Below are 19,499 nucleotides of genomic sequence, written 5' to 3' on the forward strand. Positions count from 1 at the left end.
CCATTGACACGAATTTACGTGAATTGACCACGTTCTTCAAAAACCGTTTCAAATCCCAAGCCTTACGCGCATGTGTCGTATTCGCGTATTGTGCATAAACGAACGATTGTCGTATACAGAGCACACTTTTGCAATCACTTTTTTGAGCACATAATCGCCGCGGATGAAGCGACGAATCCACTACATATAGTCTGTAGCATATAACGAACCTGTGCATTAATGTGTACGATTGCAGGCAGCAAAAACGCTAATGTCTTGCCGGATCCCGTGGCAGAAATTCCGACCATATCGCGACCAGACAAGGCCATCGGCCAGCCTTGGCATTGGATAGGTGTGGGGCTGTCAAATCCTAGACGTACTACCTCTTCCAATACATACTCGGGAAAGGATGCCTCTTCAAATGATAATACGCATTTAGGCACGCCCTTGCCCGTCACGATAATTTGGTTTTCACGTTTCCATTTCTCATATTCCTCTACGGAACGCTTGGTTACGTCTGGATGCTCGTAATAGAAATTCTTTTCAAATACAGGAAGCTTTGACAGATCCCATTGAATGCGAGTGTCTAAGTTAGAGCCAAGGTCGCCACCACCTCCTCCCCCTCCGTATCCACCACCACCGCGACCGCCTCCATAGCCGCCGCCCCCGCCGCCGCCACTGTAGCCTCCTCCACTATAGCCCCCACCACCGCCACGCGAACCACTGCTGTAGCCACCGCCGCCGCCTCCGTTATAATCGCGACGAGAGGAAGAGTCGCCATATCGGTCACCGCCGCCGCCGTACATTTTGTTATGAGTGATGATCTTGTAAAACCGATATTAAGCTTGCGCCTCCGGGGTCGTTTTAGCGAATGAGGTGTTTCCGAAAAGGTAAAATGCAATCGCTTAGGACGGGGAAATACTGTCTGTTGGTTGGCTGACGCGGCTAGCTTTCCTCGATTGGAAAGAAATATTAATTTATAACGAGTTAAAAAATACGGTAAATAAAACGAGGCGATTAAGTGTTGTAAAACTAGTCCTCTAAGGGATAATTGTGCGCTCGTACGAGGCAAATTGTTGATTGGCTTCTGAAATGCTCACCTCAAGCTTCCGTGCACCACGATCCTGCGAACGGCATTGTCGTTAGAATTAAAAAGGACTACAAAAAGATTCTTCTTACTTACCAATAATGCATTGAGCGTAAAAGCATCAATAAGTTGATTACTCTAAACAAGCAGAGCGATGTCAGCATGCCAGTCATGAAGGATGCAGTAACGTACAATGTAAATGGCGAGCTCTTCGGCTGATGAGTGAACGATTGGTAAAAGCGAGCAATCTGCCTTAGGAAAGCTAAATTTGGCCATGTCTTCCGTTTCAATATTCACATTCGTGTCGTCAAACGAAATCTACAAGCGCATATATATCACATCAGCGTCCAAAATCAAGCATTAAACAGCAAACTGCGTCATTTACATTCAAGGCATCGCTGTTCATAGGTACGAGAAACGATTCGTTTAAGTCCCTGCAGATAACCCGCGAAATCTTTTTGATATCCCCAAAGTCTACCACATAACCATCCGAGCCAATCTGTCCGGTAATTGTGACGGCCAAGCGGTAATTGTGTCCATGCAGCTTTTCGCGAAAACCCTTGAATATTCAAGCGCATGAAAGTTCACAAAGTTAGTACTGCATTGCAGTTTTTCTTATATTTCGCGTACCTTGTACGCAATAAAGTGCGCGGAATTGAATTTCATGTAATCTTTGGACACATGGACCTTAAATACCTCATTAAAGCCGGATCCCATGGGATTAGGCGTGTGTACCAACGGAATGGTGGTTGAAAATGTAGCAGCAGCAGTAGATGAAAGATCGGCCTTCCCCGTGTGTTGTGTAGTTCTAACAGGGATCAATGTATTGCTCCCAGATGGAGATACCGCAGCGCCACGAGTCGGCTGAATTTTCGCCTTAATGTCATCAGGCGTCTTAAAACAACCACGCAGGTGCGATGCCCACCGATCTATGTTGCGCGACGTAATTTCTTTGCCACAGTAGCAGCACTTGACGCCATCGGCTGCGTCGCGGGATACGTACATTTTAACAACAGCTTTCTGATCTGCCGTGAGCTCCTTGCCCATACTTGGGTCAGCACAATCGCGTTTGTGTCTCTTGCTCTCTGAAGTATTTGGCTGAAAAGCACAAATTGGCGCGTCCGGTTCTATAGTTTTTTCGAATTCCAGCTCCTGGTTAACTATTTGCATCGTGACGGTGGCGGCAATGGCCCATGACGGGTTTTACTGGTGGAAAAATAAATTTGGTGTATAGGTACGCATTTTCAAAAATCATGCTAAATAGAGAGCCAGGAGTCTATTAAAGTAAGAAATCATTGCCATCGGCACCGATAGAAACTATTGATTCGAGACCGCGCGGGGAACAACACTCAAGAAGAAATTCATGCTCACGCCAAGAAGAAGGCCAACTTTTTGCTTTCGAGGTACAGACCGATCCAGGAGCTAATGCGAGTAAAGTAAGCAACCACAAGCAGTTACGTGAGTACAATTCGAGTTTCGTTAGTATTAGCGCAGAAAAAGCGTACCATTAAAAGCATGAATACACCAAGCAAAAGGCCCATTAAGAAGCCCCATAAGAATTCTGTGCCAGTGCCTTCATTATCAGCTGCTAGAATCGAGTTGCTCACGCCATTCATGTCAATCTGAGTATCCATCGCAATGCGCGCGGTTGGCACAACATTAAGAGCTACAAGAGCATCAAAGTCTCAGCATAAGTAAGCCGAAAAATGCACAAAATTATTTATCTTTGCCGCACCGAACTCGGACTGCGGACCTTGAACTGCCATCCACTCTTCTTCCAAGCGATATATTCGATCCTCACTATTCTCACCATGGACGTGCTCTGCCTGACTGATGTATATTGAAAGCTGTGGATAGAAATACAGACGCAGCGCCTGAATTTCTTCCCGACTAAGTCGATCACGAAGTCTATCAAAGCCTCTCCTTGTAGATACATCATCTCGCTCGTCAAATTCGACATCCACAGCCGACATCTACACAAATGAATCCAACTTTAAAAACTTCAAGCACGGTCATCACCATTGTTTTTTCTTACCTGATTGACCACGGCCTTGGGGGGTGCGGAACTAATTGCACAGTGAATAAAGTCCTCATCCTTGATCTTGCAGCTTTCAAGCGTGGCTTTATCGTCTGAGAGCATCTTGCCCTGATGGATCAACCGTAAGAACTTGCCTTCAGCATTGGCTTTTTTCTTCACGAGTTCCTTAAGCTCAGCCACGCTGGCCAATGATACAATTTCTACGCGTAGCGGCTTTTCGCTCAGTGTTTTAACTTTAAGCACAATTTTGTCTCGTAAAGTCTCGTTTATTGCAATTTCCACTACTCCTTCCGACAGCTATATCAACATTGGATGACATTACAATGTCAGATATATCCTGCTTTCAGCCTCTTTAGAAGCGCAAGAAGTCGCAAAGCTGGCACATACCAGCGGCTTGTCCTCCGTAATACTCTCTGTGCGCTCTGGCTCCATCATGCCGCTACGCCTATCACGACCGTTCCGTGTCGCTTTGAATTTATTATGGCGGGTAGGGTGGCACAAGCCAGTTGGATCCCAGCTTCATCATTGGTCCAAATTCAATCCAGTATTTGATCCAATCCGAACGTACTTTAGTACAGCACACTTCAATGGCGGAAGATGCAGTGATGCGGACTGGCGATTTGCTTGCCAAGAGCGATGCCGTGCAAGTGGCTGTGCGAATTCGTCCGATAAATTCGAATGAGGCATCGCAAGACTCCGAGTCATGTGTGGAAGTGGTGGACACAAGCGTTCGATTAGCGGAGAAGCAATTTGAGTTCGATGCTGCATTTCCAGCAGCGACAGCGCAGGTATCAATTCGGCCTCCCTAGTGTCGTTACTTACAAATTCCCTACTGATGCATAACTCTACATTATCTGCAGGAATGCGTATTTACAACTCTCGTAACGCCAATGATTGACCAATTCTTTGATGGCTACAACGCGACAGTGTTCGCTTACGGACAAACAGGATCTGGCAAAACGTGAGTGAGTTCGGAAGCCATGACGCGTTATAATTTTATTGAGCTTAGCAAATTTTCTGCTTTTTTGCTACAAAGATACACGATGGGCAACGATTTTGCAGTAAATATTGACCAGAGCGACCGCGGTATCATTCCTCGTGTAATCCAAAATGTAAAAAGCAATAAAATTGACATGTATGCGTTACCTTTGTCGAGATTGAGACAGTATATCTTGATTTTATTGTAGATTTTCGAGCAAATTGGTACTTCGTCAAATCAGCAACAATTTATTGTAAAGCTGTCGTACCTGGAGGTACATATTGGCAATCTTTACAGCAAAATATCTTGACAATATAAACCATGTCTACTGATTTAATGCAGATTTTAAATGAAGAAATTCGTGACTTGCTTGCAATAGTCTCGTCGGATTCTAAGATGAGTAGCTCAGGGCTCTCAGTGCGTGGCGACGGTGATCGTGGCATTTTTGTTGCTGGACTTAGTGAACACATTGTACAATCGGTTGATCAAGCGAGTAAACTATTGCGCACTGGAGCTCTGCTTCGTGCCACTGCCTCCACGAGCATGAATAGCCACTCCAGTCGTTCACACGCTATCTGCACGGTCATTATGGAGCATCACGATGTTAAAACTGTGGAGGGTGGTTTGGAGACACGATATTCCAAATTTCATCTCGTCGACCTGGCCGGTTCTGAACGTGTTCGACGTACTAATTCAGAAGGAGCACGGTTTAGGGAGGGTGTCAATATTAATCGGGGACTACTTGCTCTTGGAAATGTGATAAATGCGCTAAGTGAGCGCAGTCGTACCAGTTCGACGACTGTCCATATTCCGTACCGGGATTCTAAGTTGACGCGTTTACTCCAGGACAGTCTTGGTGGGAATAGTAAGACGCTTATGATTGCGTGTATAAGCCCTGCCGACGTAAATTTTGAGGAGACGTCTAGCACTTTGCGCTATGCATCGCGCACTCGGAATATTGAGAACAGAGCAGTGATTAATAAAGAGTGGAGTGCTGAAAATGAGGTGTTGTATTTGAAACAACAGCTTGAAATTGTGCAATTGCAACTTATACAACAACAGCAAGGTGAGGCAAATGATTTAAACCGCAGTGATGCGAAAGCCTCTGGCTCAGTTATTAGCTTACTGATGGAGGAAAATCGCAAACTAAAAGCAGAGCTTTGCCTCGCAAACAATGGCAAGAACAAGGGGCAAATGATGGCTGATGAGTTGATCGGTCCAAGCAAGAAAATGGATGGGGAACCAAAGCCACACTCGCGAAACTCAAGTCAGGATTTAGCTAATCTCTTACGACAAGAGCAATCAGAATCTGGCTTTAAAATTGACGAGGGGGTTCACAGAGAAACGAAAAGTACACATGCGTCACGGTGGGAGCAACTCAAGGAGTTTCAAAGACAGAAATCGTTCACAAAAGAAAGCCTTGGTCAAAAAAAAAGTAATGGTTCGATGACATTAATGAAGCGCAGTTTGACGTCACCTTCACCTTCGTTGGTTACGTCAAACACTGAAAGACCAATTCACAACGCGGCAATTAAACCGCCGTTGCCTGGCAAGAGTACAGCTGAAGTTCAATCTATAGAAGCCATTAAAAGCTTGTTGTATCAAGTGATGGGATCTCAAGAGGCGATTTTTAATGCAAAAGAAGCGGTGCGGGCAAATGTTGCTGATAGAAAAGCTTTGGCTCTTGAGAAATCACGCGTAGAGGCGATGTCTTCGGGAGAAAAAGTCGAAATGCTATCGAAATTGCAGGCTGATCTTCACGATAAGACAGATAGGATCCGCATGCTCCAGCAGCAATTGTCAAGCATTGAAAAAAAGGTTTCGCTTCCAAGTGGCCTACTTCCAACCAAGGTAGCTATTTGCCACGAAACGATTCGGTTTCTTGTTGAAATGCTCATGGAGAGCAAGGAAGAATGTTGGACTTTAATAAATTGTCGTAAAGAGCAAGATGCTGCTTATGAAAAAGTGATGGCTGAGCAAGAAGGTTTTAGCAAGAGAATATTGGAGCTCGAGACCACAGTTGAGGAATTGACGACCAAACTTCGAGATCAAAATTCAAAAAAGACAAGAAATAAGAAGCGAAAACAACGGGAGTCGTTCGAAACAATGGAGAATTTATTCAGTAGTAGCGAAGAAGAGGCGGACAACAATGAAGCTGACTCCGACTACGTCGATGATGAGCTACGTCGCACGAGAAGCTCCAAGAGGAATAGAGGTAGCACTGCAATAAATGTGTCAAAGGTTGGTGATGCAGCGTCTGATGGCGACAAGTCTAGTAACGTTTTGTGCTGCTCCTGTCACGGCAAATGCGCGACGAAGGCATGCGAATGTAAATCGCTCTGTCGAATCTGCAGTGACAAATGTTCGTGCAAGTCAGAAAAGTGCCGGAATCGTAAAAATGATGATATGCTTGGTGGTAGTGGTGGCACTTGTGGCGTCAAGCTGCAGAACGGAACAAGTGATCTCGCAATCACTTCTTTTGTTCCGTCTACTCCGAAAAGATTGACAGGAGGAACTGCAGGTGAAGTTTCTGGCACGACACTCTCTACTTGATTAAAGTGCGTGTAATGACTTGGGCGAATGCCGCTGCAGTTGCACGATTTAGCACATCACGTAATGTGAATTACTAATTTAGCTGAATCAAAATGGAGAGCTGAAGAGTTTACAGTCAAAAATATGAAATCCATTACGACAAGTCGCCAAAGAGGTCCATGTCTAAAGTTTCCGCTTTTTCCGTTATAAAGTCGGTGTCATCCTCGTCGTCCGTATCAGAGGAGGCATGATGGCGTGCCGCGTCTTTGTTAGCACAACGAGTAGGTGTGCGAATACTGACACCATTCGAGGGTTTGTCGGTGCTACTTCCGACGCTACCAGCTCCTCTGTTCTCACTTGTCTTACTACGAGTTCGAATGACTAGCGCGGCCTCCTTTGGTTTCTGATACTGATAAGTATTGTCACTGGGTGACGAGTATTTGGCACGTTGTGCTTGATCCTTTTCTTCAGTTTTTTTAAGCAAGAAGCTTTGAATACTTTGACGCTCATAATTGCTCATAGTCGTGATTCGTACGTCGGTGTCGATGACGAGATATAGCTCCTGGTACTCAGATTCTGCATGAGCGTACGCCGAGGGTGGACAAAAGTCATAAGAGAGCACATCTAAGATACTGATTGTGTTGCAGTGGTATGGAATTCGAGCAAATGCTAAACGATCGGCGGGAATCGACAATACAGCACTCGCAGCATCTGCCAAGTACGTGTCAGGTCGTTGTTCTTCCTCATAAGCTGGAATTATTACCTCCTTACGCGCATTTTTACCAAATCGCCACTTTGCACGATCGACGTACGCAAATTCAACAATTCGGTGAGTAATGTCCAACGTCTCTGGCTCTGATAAAAGTTCTGCTACAATGCTTCTACCTTCGTATACTGCGAGTTTAGACGCTTCCACAAGCTTTTGGCCGTTCACTAGCACGCTGGTAAACGTACTTTGACGCAAATCCCGAAGCCGAATGTAAGACGAAGACAATTGACGGTCTGTGGGTATTAAATTTTTAGCCACCAACTCCTTCCAAGCCTTTTCACGAATATCATCGACCATCATTTCCTCGCTTATTACCACTTGGTTAACATACACCAGCAACGACTCATCCTTACCCGTCGCTACAAACACCTCGTCAATATCAAACAAATCGTGGCCATCATTCGGGGTGATAACAGACTGATGCTCGTTGCTTGGACATGACGTATAAAACATCAGCCTAAAGTTGTACTCGCCCGTATTCAATGGAGTACCTTCTAATGCAAAGACAGTGTGGTTCGAGCCAATGGAAAGCTTGATGAGTGTGCTATCAATCGCTTTAATTTCGACGCCAGCACTATTGATACCACGAAGCAGCTTAAATCGATCGGATGGGAGATTAATTTTGGCACTTATTAGTTCCTTCAATGTTCGAATAGTCTCTCGTCGGTCAATTTGTATTGACTCCGGCGAACGAGACAAATACTTAAAGTTGACTGTGATCATATTTGCCTCACGTTCAAAAAATGCCTCGGCAAGTGAAGGGAGTTGGAGGTCATGAGTCTCCTCAAAATACAACTCCGTGCCATTTATTATGTGCAAATCCAATTTCAGCGATAATTGGCGTGTGCTTTCATCATCATTTGCGTTTAATACTTTGGCTGCAGACATGCTGTACGTGGTTGCACTTTTCTTGATAACGCGAATCATTCGGTCAGCAGGGACGGCAAATTTTTTGGCAATTAACTCACATAGCGATCCTAAATTTAACTCCTCGTCCACTTGAACACACCTTGCCATGTATTGATCACGAAGCACCAAGATACTCTTTTGCGGTGAGTTTGCTTCCAGGTTACAAAACCGGCGAATAAAAAGCTGAAGCTTTCTTGGATCATACTCCTCCCATTCTTCATCAAATGCCTTCACTTCAAGAAACATTTGCTGCCCAGAATAGATTCCTAACGACGACAGCGTCATGTCCTCCTTGCAATTGTACGTGTCCGACAGCAGAAAATTATAGTCATTATAACCGCGAAGCCGCACATTTCCCTTCGATGGCACCGTAATGTCCGATTCTTTGGCAAATTCCTCACACGCCACCTCAAGTGCTTCTCGAATCGTTGCTGATTTGTAGACATACATGACTTTTTCGATATTTTTCAGCCTATATCCTTTCATGTAAAACTTGATCTGCACCTTCTTCGCCATTTCAATTCGTTCTTGCTCAAGCTTGCGGAGCTTCTCCTCGTCAGCACAAATTTGATCTTTTAAATATTGCGGTATGCTCTCGGGCAAAATCACATTTACATTCTTGTCGGCATCTACCAGACGATACAGCAGCATGTAAGCGCACGTACTATAACGTGCACTGTATTCAGAGCCGTTAACTCCTCCAAATGCATTCCTAAGCTCAGTGTCGGAAATCTCGGTGACATTCGAGTCATTGAAATTGTACCACTTGCCCGTTTCAAAAGACTTTATATATGCGTAGTAATGTCCTCCAAGCGCACTGCCAGAATGAATGAGGACCGAGTAAAGCTCGTACACATGAGGTCCAGAACGTTTCATAATACTTTCGGGGTCAAAAGTGGGGCTCCATGTATCAAATGGCATAGCTCCATCCGCATCATCCTCATCGCTATTTTCGTCATTAAACGCCATTGCGTGGGATTCATCCATAGAAGACATACGATGGATCCGTGCATTCTTCGTAGAAGATAAAGGACCTGGAGGCGGCGAAGAAGACATGATTGATGCAAGATTTTCTTGAGCATTCGGACGGTGTTTTCCCTCCAGCTCGTGACGTTCCATGGACATTTTTCGAGCAATTTTGCCACGCACACCACCCTTTTCATCACTAACGTACGAATTCATATCCAAATACTTTGAAAACGTCACTTCATTGTGCAATTTAATGCGCGTCATTGTCGCATAATCAAAATCAAAGCGTTTCAATTGCAACATTAATATGTATGGCAATTTGGAAAATTTCAGTCCCTTAATAGCATTGCGCTTGACTTTGCATCGGTCACACATCCATTGATTTTCTTCTTTTAATACTTCAGGTCGAAGAAACAACTCAATAGCTTCTTCCACAGACTTCATCATCTCTGTCGAACCAAAAGGTCGAATAACTAACGACAGATCCAAGAACGTATCAATTCGTGAGCTTTCGTATCGACACTCGTAACATTGCACGTAGTCTTTTAAACATCCCTGAAACAAATCATTCACTAGATTTTCGTTCACGGTGTTTTTAAATGTGTTCTCCAAAGCATCAAACAGCACGCGACATAATTCCTGGACATCGTGTTGCTGAAATACATCTGAGCCTGTCCAGCCAAAACTTTTGGTCAATCCTTTGGTCGATATCGAATCCTGCATCGTGAGCTGAAGCTTGGCAAAGAGGTTTTGCAACTGTAACGGGATATTATCTTCATCGGCCTCTTCGTCGTCGTTTACTCCTTGCTCGTCGTCCTGCGCCATCAATGTATTTGCACGATCACTAGTCCATTTATACAGTCCCTGGCGAAATTCGGGTGTCATAAACATGCTCTGAAGCAAGCTGTTCATGTAGCACGTGGCGCCCTGATTGGATAAACCCGTAAAGGCTTTAAGAGGTCGATCGTAGGCTCCAGAGCTACTGTAATTACTTTCACCATTGCTCGTGTATCCTGTTGAATCGTATAGCCCATCAAATCCGGATGAACTGTAGGTAGTAAGTGCTGTAGACTGAACGCTGGGGCTGGTGGCTGCAGGAGCTTCTTCGTCTTGGGCGCGCGGTAATTGCGTCATTACCGATGCCACCTGTATACGGTGACGCTCAAGAGAGACCAAAAGGTCGTCGTCATTGTTTGAAGTCCAAGTCGTGGCGGTGGGCTTCAGGGAAGTAGGAGGGTCCCAGTCGCTCATGCTGGCGTGGATTCAGAGATCTATTTATGCAATACGGATTGGTAGTGTACAATACACAACATTCCGTTAAAAAAAATTGGCTGCTTTAACTCGTTATTGGCGTTTCTAAGCTATGTATACACAAATACTTTAGATATAACTGCTGGCGTGACAACTACTCCATGCATGGCACGGGCGACATGTTCTTTGCGAGTGGCAATTCTTCATCCGAGTCTTCAGAGCCAAAGTAGGTTCGGTCTTGTTTTAGCGTTAAAGTTTCCGAGAGAAAGTCGAGCTCACCGGATCGCAGCTTTTCTTTTCGCCAGAGTGTATAGCAAATGCCCATCGCGACGGCGTATAGCATTGCTAAGAAGGGATCAATACCGTACACGAAGAAGCCAATCGTAGCAGACATGAATGTCAATACTTCGAAAGTAATAAAGGCCTATTACGTGCAAAAGCAGCTATGAAGTGCACGCACCGGCCTCAAAGCACGAATTAGCACCGGAATGGGGTGTTTTGGCATTGTGAATGAACAAAGGTTGTAATTTTAATAGCGAGCCCACCAGTATCTGTAAGCATAAGATAAAAATGTAGTAACAAAGAAATTAGCGCGATTCAACAACACTGTGCAAACCGCGAAGGGTACCAGGAAGACAAATCCAGTGAAGCTGAAGATGGTGCCGCATAAGAAGACTAAAGAAATGCAGCAAGTTTCAGCAGAAGTTTAATTAGCATACGACTGCAAGGAATGAAATTTGAGTCGCCACGCACCTCCTCCGCTCATTATGAAGTTGACTTCTTGGAAGTCTATTCCGTACTAATTTCTTGTAGCATCGACCAATATGGTGTGCGAAACGTAATTAGTTAATTAATCATCCCGGTGCTTCAAGTCTAACTGATAATGTAATGGGGTGTCACATTCCAAACATATTATTCCTATAAGAGGAAATAAATAAAGCATTATTATCTTTCATAAATTTTAACTTAATAGTTTCAAAATTTCCAAACTTAGTAATATCAAAGCAGCAAAACATTAGTTCAGTTGATTACCACCAAGTGTTACATTTAGCATAGCTACCTCGCTCCTAAAGTCCGAGGAAGACTTTTAGACTCAGAGAGTCTCTTGTTCTATAGAACTATTGGGCTTAACAACTTAGGGAGTCGTACAAGCTATTAAAATATAATGAACCTAGTTTTAGGGATTTAGGAGTTCATAAAACCAAGTGGAACTAGTCCCGAGAGTATGTACCTTAGAAAGGTTTCTATCTCTCACAGATAAATGCGCAAGCCTTAGGAAGGCACTAGACGCATTAATATCAAAACGGAAACTGCACTTAATATTTTTATTTAATCTAAAACCTTACCCTAGCTAATTGAAAATTTATTTCTTAACGGCGACCACATTAATTACACAAAGTAAATGGAATTTAGTAACTAACTATTTTAGAATAGGATAAAATGGTATTTTACCCATAAAGTGATTGTACCACGACAACAGTTCTCAACCAATGTGTGCCCCATTATACCTTTCCCCATCAGACTGTTGACACCGAGTGACAACATCACGCTTCATTTTCTCTTTGAGGTTGGAACCTAAACAGCTAAGGCTTGGTTGTGTTTACATTCCTTTGTCCCATGACAAATAAGCGTGAGTCACAGACTCTTAGCACCTTCCTCGACGATGAGGGAATGGTCGACTTTGATAGTCACTCTCCATCAAAGGATGAGGAAAAAAGCGTCTCTCTTACACGTCTTCTCCTCCGGATGAACGTCGGTGGGCCCCGAATCCGTTCCCAGAACGTGGTGCAGCCGATGTCTTGACTGCACTGAGCAGGACACAGGACCCTAAGTCCAACATCATTACAAATCCGCTGAGCAAGGGCAAGCATCCTCATAGATAAACAAGCTCGTCGTCGAGCTGCCGAGATAGCTAAAGCGAAAGCTCATAGTGAAAATATGGATTTACTCCGCTTAGTGTGGACGAGCGTCTCAAAGAGATCGCGGGTCACAGGTTGGCCATCTGTACCTCCGGTGACACGGCGATGACGCCGGAGGAGATCGCTGCTCAAAGTGATTTAAAAATCACTTGACGGTCCGCGACAAGCTTTGAATACAATATCAAGTCGTCCTGTTTTACACTCCACGGAGAAGTTATACTCTGCGAAGAAAGACAATCACCCAGCTCACTCCTTTACAATAACACGTATATAGAGTATCCCCCAACTGCCTCAACCTGTGATTGCGCTTCCAGAACCAGATCCTCTCATATATCAGGAGGCGGTTGAGGTATCGCCGGTGAGCTAGAAAGGCTTGTTGTAGCACCAAACTTAATTTGCTAGGTTCCAAAATTTCGTGCATGATACCCCTATCTGCTGGTAGGCGGCTCGGCACTTCTTCTAGGAACACATCGCGATGGTTCCGGTATCGTTCATGAAGAACACAACGTTTTTTCATGAGCGATACCTTACGCCAAAGGTAATGATGCGAGGTCAGTATCTGACGTGTTTGTTTGATTAGACCCGTCGTGTTTCGGTGACGTCAATGGGGGAAATTCCGATCATTTTGTTTCCAGACAAAACAAAAAGTAAAAAGGACTTTTTATTTAAGAACTGGGTTTATCGGGCCTACCGTCTTCGCAATATTTGGAATATGAGAGAATCTGCGGATGTGGCTGATGTTCGTTTGGAACGGAAGCTTCGTTTCGATTCCCCCACGCTTAAGGCAAATGGCAAAAATTACGCTCGGCATTTGTGCCACAAAGCGAAGAAAGGTATACCCGATATTTCAGTGCTTTGGTTGACCGTGCAACTCTGGATCTGCACTGAGGCTATAGATCCACCTAATCCTACTTTAGTGGTGGGAAGCGTCGTTTGACGCGAGTTGACCCTGATCTTGGCACACAAAAACGTCAACGGCGTACGGGCAATCTTGCCGAAGAGGTATCTCTAATTCCCAAGAGTTTTCAGAAGAGGGGTACACCAGTCACTGATATTGGCCCTTACGACGACGTCGCTTTTGAAGTTTCTCCACGTGAAAGTGAATGCTCCCTCGCGCATCAAGCAGCGTGGGAGGGGCTGAAATCTCGACGGCAGCATTTGATGCTTTTAGCACGAGGGTGCAACTTCTTCATGTGATCCTTGCTCATGTAGAGGGCTCCTTTGAGGCGGTTGAGAACCGGCTTTCGATGCTGGAAGTCAGCAACCTCGTTTAGAGGGTCAGCTGGACATCTTGGCGAGGATGCAGCAATATGCGGCATGACCGCCTGTCTCGGCGCAAGCACATTTAGTCCACGTGGGAAGGGTCCCGATATGGCTCAACCAAGCCGACGTAGAACACTGGGTGTGTACGCAGCTTGCTAGGAAGTTTTAGCGTGTAAGCTAGGCTCTTGTTTGCCACGTCCTTAATGGTCCAATAAAGCGCGTGCGCAATTTGGTCTGAAAGACCGCGGAAACGAAGTTATTGGTAGATTTTAGCGGTTAATAAAACTCGGTCTCCTTCCTCATAGGAATTAATACAGCTTCTGCCTTTGGCATTTGCTTGTTGTTTGTGCTTGTCTTGGCTATCAGTCAACGTGTCACGTACATGTCTTAAGACACTAAATCGCGTCGCAGTAAAGTCGCTCACTTGTTTCTGAATGGTAACAGGGCTGATATCAGCAAGCCTATCAGCTAATTCTCCCCCACTAAGCTCCCAGCCACGCAGTGGTATCGTTAACGGAACGCATGTGTAGGTTAGACCGTTAGCATAGAACGGAGTATAGCCTATAGAGGCACCGACAGCGTTATTCAATAAAAATTCTACCACTGGGAGCATCGAGCTTTGGCGTTTTGGTGTCTGAGCACACACACTGCGTAAAACGTCTTAAATGACGGGATGACAAGTTCAGTTTGGCCATCGGTCAACGTATGCTCCGCTGTGGACATGTCTAATCTGGTGCCAAGACTCGAAAAGTCGATTTCCAGAATCTAACTGTTACATGGGGTCTCGATCAAAAGCATTGGCCACATGCAAACCGTTTTGGTGAAACACCCGATCAATAAACAGCCTTGCTGTACCTTCACCATCAATGGCATCCGACACAGCTTCAAAATGAGCCATTTTGCTCATTCGGTCAACAAAGACCACTTTACTGGAGTTACCGGCCGAATCTTTCGCTAGACCGAAAACAAAATCCATGCTAATGGACTCTTAGCACCCTCTGGGTACGGGCAGACTTGCCAGTGGCGCCGCAGCATGCGTCGAGGCTTTAAACCGTTGGCAAGTTTTGCATATGCGAATGTATGTGAAGACCCATTTATAAAGTTTGGGCCACCAATAAATCTGGCTTACAAAGCCGTAGATCTTTTCTCTACCAAGATCACCACCAAGGATACTATCGTGTGCCTCATAGAGAATTTGGTCTTTCAAATCCTCACTATCAGGAACAACGACGCGCGGATGATCCGCAGCGTCCGTTCAATAAAGCAACAGGTCAATATCGATAGAAAATCGATGTTACCTTGCACGCAAGCGTGCCGACAATTTCAAATCCGATTCAGTGCTCATTTGAGCTCGTAGCAGAGCTAGACACTGTTCATCCTGGGCCGTAAGCCAATAAAGTAATTTAGTAATAGGCGACATTATAGTCGTAAATGAGAGAGCTCATAATCCGGCCTGCGTGATAACGCATCAGCCAAAGCATTCTGCTTACCAGTCTTATGCTTCACCTCGAAATTGTATTCGGCGAAAAAGGATAGCCATCGAGCCACTCTTTGTCAGAGATGGGGCGACTTAGTCGCAGTGTGTAGTGACGCGTGATCTGTATATAATACAAACGGCTTAGAGCCGAGAAGATGAACTTTGAATTTGACGAGAGCACACTTCATGGCAAGTAATTCTTTGTCATGATCTGGGTAGTCCTTTTCCGCAGCTTTAAGCTGGCTAGACTCGAAAGCAATAACACGTTCACGCCCATCAACATCTGTCTGTAATAGAGCTTTGCCAATGGCAAAATCCGATGCGTCACAGACGACATAGAAATGCCAATTTGAATTTGGGAATGCCAGAATCGGGGCACGGATAAGACTTTCCTTGACTGCTTGAAACGTAATTTGCTCTGTGCTGCGCTAGCACCATTCTGTGTCCTTTTTAAGGACATTAGATAATGGTCTAGCCATATCAGCGTAATTTAGGTATATTTGTGTAAACAAATTGGCGAGACCCAACCTACTTACGCAAATCCTTTTGTTCTGGGAAACCGGCCAATCTACTATGGCTTTTACCTTAGCATGATCCGCTATAAGACCTCTCTTCCCAATGAAGCACCCTAAAATCAAATTCTTGTGCGCCAAAAAATCATTTAGATTCAATACAATATATATGTGCACATACACTCAAGCACTGCTCGCAATTGGTCTAAATGGCTTTCCACATCCGACCGACCCTGCTCCGCACGACTATTGACAAAAGTGTCATCAACAAAATAATTCTGTGCATAACCTCGATGAGGGCGGAACAGTTGCGTCACTAGACGATTTAATATTGCCGGGGCGTTAAAAAGCCCTTGTGGCATAACAAACCACTCACATATCATACCGCTTGGGGTGCTGGACCTGTTAGCGGGATATCGCTAACTCGCATGAGCAGTTCGAAATACCCATCGACTAAGTCAAGTGCACTGTACATTGTACATCCCACCATATTGTTCTGAAGAACATCCTTTCTATGAATGAGGGTTTGTGCTGGTATAGTGGCAGCATTAAGTTTATTATAAGCATGTAAAATGCACTATTTACCATTAGGCTTTTTGACACATAATGTCGGTGTCGAATGGGGAGATTTGCTCTCTTGTACCAATCCAGCCTCGTGTTAAGCACGGAAGAAATCGTCAATGACGTCACACTGTTCCTTTGGTAAAGGTCACTGTCGTGTTACACATTATTTGGTTCCAGGTTACAAGTTAACTTCATGACGGACACCTCTATCCGGGGGTTAAACAGATGGTAAATTGGTACATACCACATCTTCAAATTTTTTAATCAAGCAATAAAACAGATCCGAAAGATCCATTTGGATCGATGACTCATTCCGCGCACTATGTGCAGCTTTTGTGTCATCCAGAGCAGCTTTGTCCAGAAGTGACGATAAATTTAACTCAATCGTTGGTTGAATGACCCGCATCTCAGATAAGTGCCAGCCTTTGAGGCTTGGCCGCACTCATCAATAGACATTTCGTCTAGCTCTAAAAGAGCATGAAACGAAGAGATTGCCGCAAGGCTAACTTTTCCCTCGATGTTGCCGGTTACACCATTTACAAGCGTATGTAATTGCTCTCTCGTACCACTTTGTTAGGGTTTAGACGCTTTGCGTCTCCCTTGTCTTGGACTAGAGACAATACGCCTCTTAGAGGCCGGGACATTCACGTCACCAAATTTACAGGCTTTATTCGTTCCATACCAGAGATAGTGTCTAATTCGACATCCGACAAGGATTTACGTAACTCAACTTTTTTGTCCATTAAGTCACTTCATGTGCATTAAGGGTTTGACCTAAAATGCCCTGGCGAAGCGCCAATAGTGTCACTTTTGACATGCCACCTCGGCCGACCACATGGGTGGACTTAGAATGCCACTCCACGTGTCTCAGGGATATTGTACCCTTGATGACTCGGCCATAGGCCTACAATGCTTTCAGCATTAAATAAACATTATTACAACGGGTGTCACTCGACGGAGTACGTGCCGTTCCACACCCTTTTGCTTAGTCGGGCTCAATATTAATGTTTACGGCATCGGAGTTTATTAACTCAGACATTCCATTGTCTAAAACACTGACAGATTCAGTCAGTTATCCGCGCCAATTGCACTTTTGTTGCCTAGCAAAGGCTCTCCAAAACGTTGCTAGGAACACTGCGCGTAGCGCCTAAGGTCTTAGACCTCCAATCGATCCATGGCTCATGGCGTTCAAGCCAGGCCATACCAAGGATTAGGTCATGTATCGAATCCAAATCAAGGACGAGACAGAGTTCCTCACTGTCAAAGTCAGGAACTTTATGTCTAAGTTCAACGAACTTTAGGAACAGTGATATGAGTCCCAATCGAGACGTCGAACATAATAACAAGACGTTCCTGAGTCAATTCGAATTGACCAGGGCTTATTAATGCCCTTCACAGTCGCTCGAGCGACTAACAAGCCAGGCTTGTACTCACGCTCAGTGCCATTACACACCGAGCTAATTGCGGCTAGGTCCTGCTTACTGTCACCTCGTAGAATTTTCAGCAGAGCCTAGGTCTTCCACAGTAGGGCGCTCCGCATTTACTGGGTATCGACTGTTCCCGCACTGTTTCAGACTTCTGGTATAGGTTGGAATTGGTGCTCTTTCGAGCTTTACGCGTATTGTGTAGGGAACAGGCCGGACGTAATTTCGAGAGATATAAAATTTACGAATGTTTTTATGCTGTTCCACAGCTTGAAGTGCCTCTTCTCCTTCCTCAATAAGGCTAAGATCCATCATTTCCGGTTTATTAGACGCTACCCATGTGCTCGAAGAGCTTGTTCGGTAAACAGGCGTGCTAACACGAGCAGATTTAAAGTGGAACTCAGCGCGTAGCGCTAAGGCAACTGCCTCTTCAAAATAGCAGGATGGGACCGGAATTCCGTCCGGGCAACGCCCTTATTGAGACCTCCCATAAAAATTGTTACGACAATTGCTACTTGCTCCAGGTCTTGATTCGCTCCTAAAGTCAGAGGAAGACTTTTGGAATCAGAGATTCTATTAGTTCTATAGAACTAAGAGGATAAAAATCAGGGAGGCTATAAAGCTTGATGAATCCTAATTCAAGTGATTCAGGGTTCGTAGAACCAAGTGGCAACTAGTTCCCAAGAGTATATACCTTAGAAAGGCTTTTATCTCTTACTGTAACGGGCTAGAGTTGCCCTAATGTTACACAGTCCCCATTAAGTACATTTGGTACTTAAGGGGATGGTCAATTACTAAATAATAGTAATTAGACCCAACACTCGGGTGTGGTGCACATTTGTGACCAACCCTTGTGGATGTGATGCACATGGGTGCATTCACATTAGGGGGGATGACGCCCAGCGTCATCAGTTACGCGAGGTATATAAAAAGATACGCTCGTAATACATATTAAATGATATCTATAGAGATAACATTTTAATTGGTAAAAATAGGTATTTGTATTTAATTCTATTAAATATAAATCAGTCTGAAAATTACTACCTACTTGGGAAGTGCGCACGAGGAGACGGATTACCGCTCCCGTGACGTCACTTCACCAGAGTTCTTAGTGTGTTGGGTGAGGTCGCTTGCGCGCCCACCACAACTACCTCACTGCACGCAAGAGAAGCAGGTGCAAACCGCTTCCTCGCTGTAAGTGCTAGGGTGTGTGCTAAGTAGAGCGTGGCCGCATTACGACGTGCCCGCCTACACTTGGTAGCACTTGAAATCCTTCCCACGACCCGCATCTCTGCGTGTGTACGTGAGGATGAGCCTCAACATTGATTGGGCTAATTTTCCCCACCTCTCCGAACATCATCGGGAGGTGGCAGGGCTAATGGCGCAGGGACTTGGTGAACAAGCCCTGGCCAGGCTCCTGGGTAGTCCTCCTGAGCAACATGTTGCTCAGTTGGAGCAGTTTGAGGCATTTGTGCTCGGACAGCGGAGGGCCGCGTCCGAGGCACAGAGCCATGCTGCGGCGGAGTCCGTCACTCAGACTCAGGATGAGCTGAGGCATGAGCAGGCTCGGAGCGAGGCTCTCAACAGGACTGTTGAGATGCTCTCTGCCCGGCCGCATCAGCCGAGGCCCATTCGGATGGACCCGCCCAAGTTCGATGGAACTGCGGCGCACACGATTGTCCACTGGCTTTTAGCCGTGGAGCAATGTGGTGTCGCCCAGCTCATCGAGGACGACAGCCGGATGGTGTCGTACGCTATGTCGCATCTGCGCGGTAAGGCCTCAGAGTGGGCTTACTCGGCGCTTATGGCGGACAGAAAAGCGTTCCC

General features: G+C 45.2%; 4 protein-coding genes across 4 annotated transcripts; 1 reads left to right on the plus strand and 3 right to left on the minus strand.

The window, feature by feature from the left end:
- Positions 1-824: 824 nt before the first annotated feature.
- CCR75_000298 (uncharacterized protein) lies at positions 825-3,539 on the minus strand (the record flags this gene model as incomplete). Its single annotated transcript, XM_067958406.1, has 8 exons — positions 825-1,103; positions 1,163-1,384; positions 1,452-1,625; positions 1,697-2,488; positions 2,572-2,732; positions 2,802-3,039; positions 3,102-3,401; positions 3,492-3,539. The coding sequence occupies 5 exons, from the start codon at positions 3,537-3,539 to the stop codon at positions 2,384-2,386; spliced, it is 852 nt and encodes a 283-aa protein (XP_067818049.1). The 3' UTR covers positions 825-1,103; positions 1,163-1,384; positions 1,452-1,625; positions 1,697-2,383.
- Positions 3,540-3,691: 152 nt separating this feature from the next.
- CCR75_000299 (uncharacterized protein) lies at positions 3,692-6,636 on the plus strand (the record flags this gene model as incomplete). The annotated part of the gene is made up of 5 exons (XM_067958407.1): positions 3,692-3,892; positions 3,965-4,065; positions 4,141-4,216; positions 4,292-4,357; positions 4,426-6,636. 5 exons carry the CDS (start codon positions 3,692-3,694, stop codon positions 6,634-6,636), a joined length of 2,655 nt encoding a protein of 884 aa, XP_067818050.1.
- Positions 6,637-6,769: 133 nt separating this feature from the next.
- Positions 6,770-10,513, minus strand: CCR75_000300 (uncharacterized protein; the record flags this gene model as incomplete). The annotated part of the gene is made up of 1 exon (XM_067958408.1): positions 6,770-10,513. The coding sequence occupies one exon, from the start codon at positions 10,511-10,513 to the stop codon at positions 6,770-6,772; it is 3,744 nt and encodes a 1,247-aa protein (XP_067818043.1).
- Positions 10,514-10,574: 61 nt separating this feature from the next.
- On the minus strand, positions 10,575-11,279 carry CCR75_000301 (uncharacterized protein; the record flags this gene model as incomplete). Its single annotated transcript, XM_067958409.1, has 4 exons — positions 10,575-10,858; positions 10,974-11,064; positions 11,130-11,188; positions 11,267-11,279. 4 exons carry the CDS (start codon positions 11,277-11,279, stop codon positions 10,668-10,670), a joined length of 354 nt encoding a protein of 117 aa, XP_067818044.1. The 3' UTR covers positions 10,575-10,667.
- Between the last annotated feature and the right edge of the window lie 8,220 nt (positions 11,280-19,499).

This window comes from Bremia lactucae, linkage group LG6 (genome assembly GCF_004359215.1).
Source record: "Bremia lactucae strain SF5 linkage group LG6, whole genome shotgun sequence".
NCBI lineage: Eukaryota > Oomycota > Peronosporomycetes > Peronosporales > Peronosporaceae > Bremia > Bremia lactucae.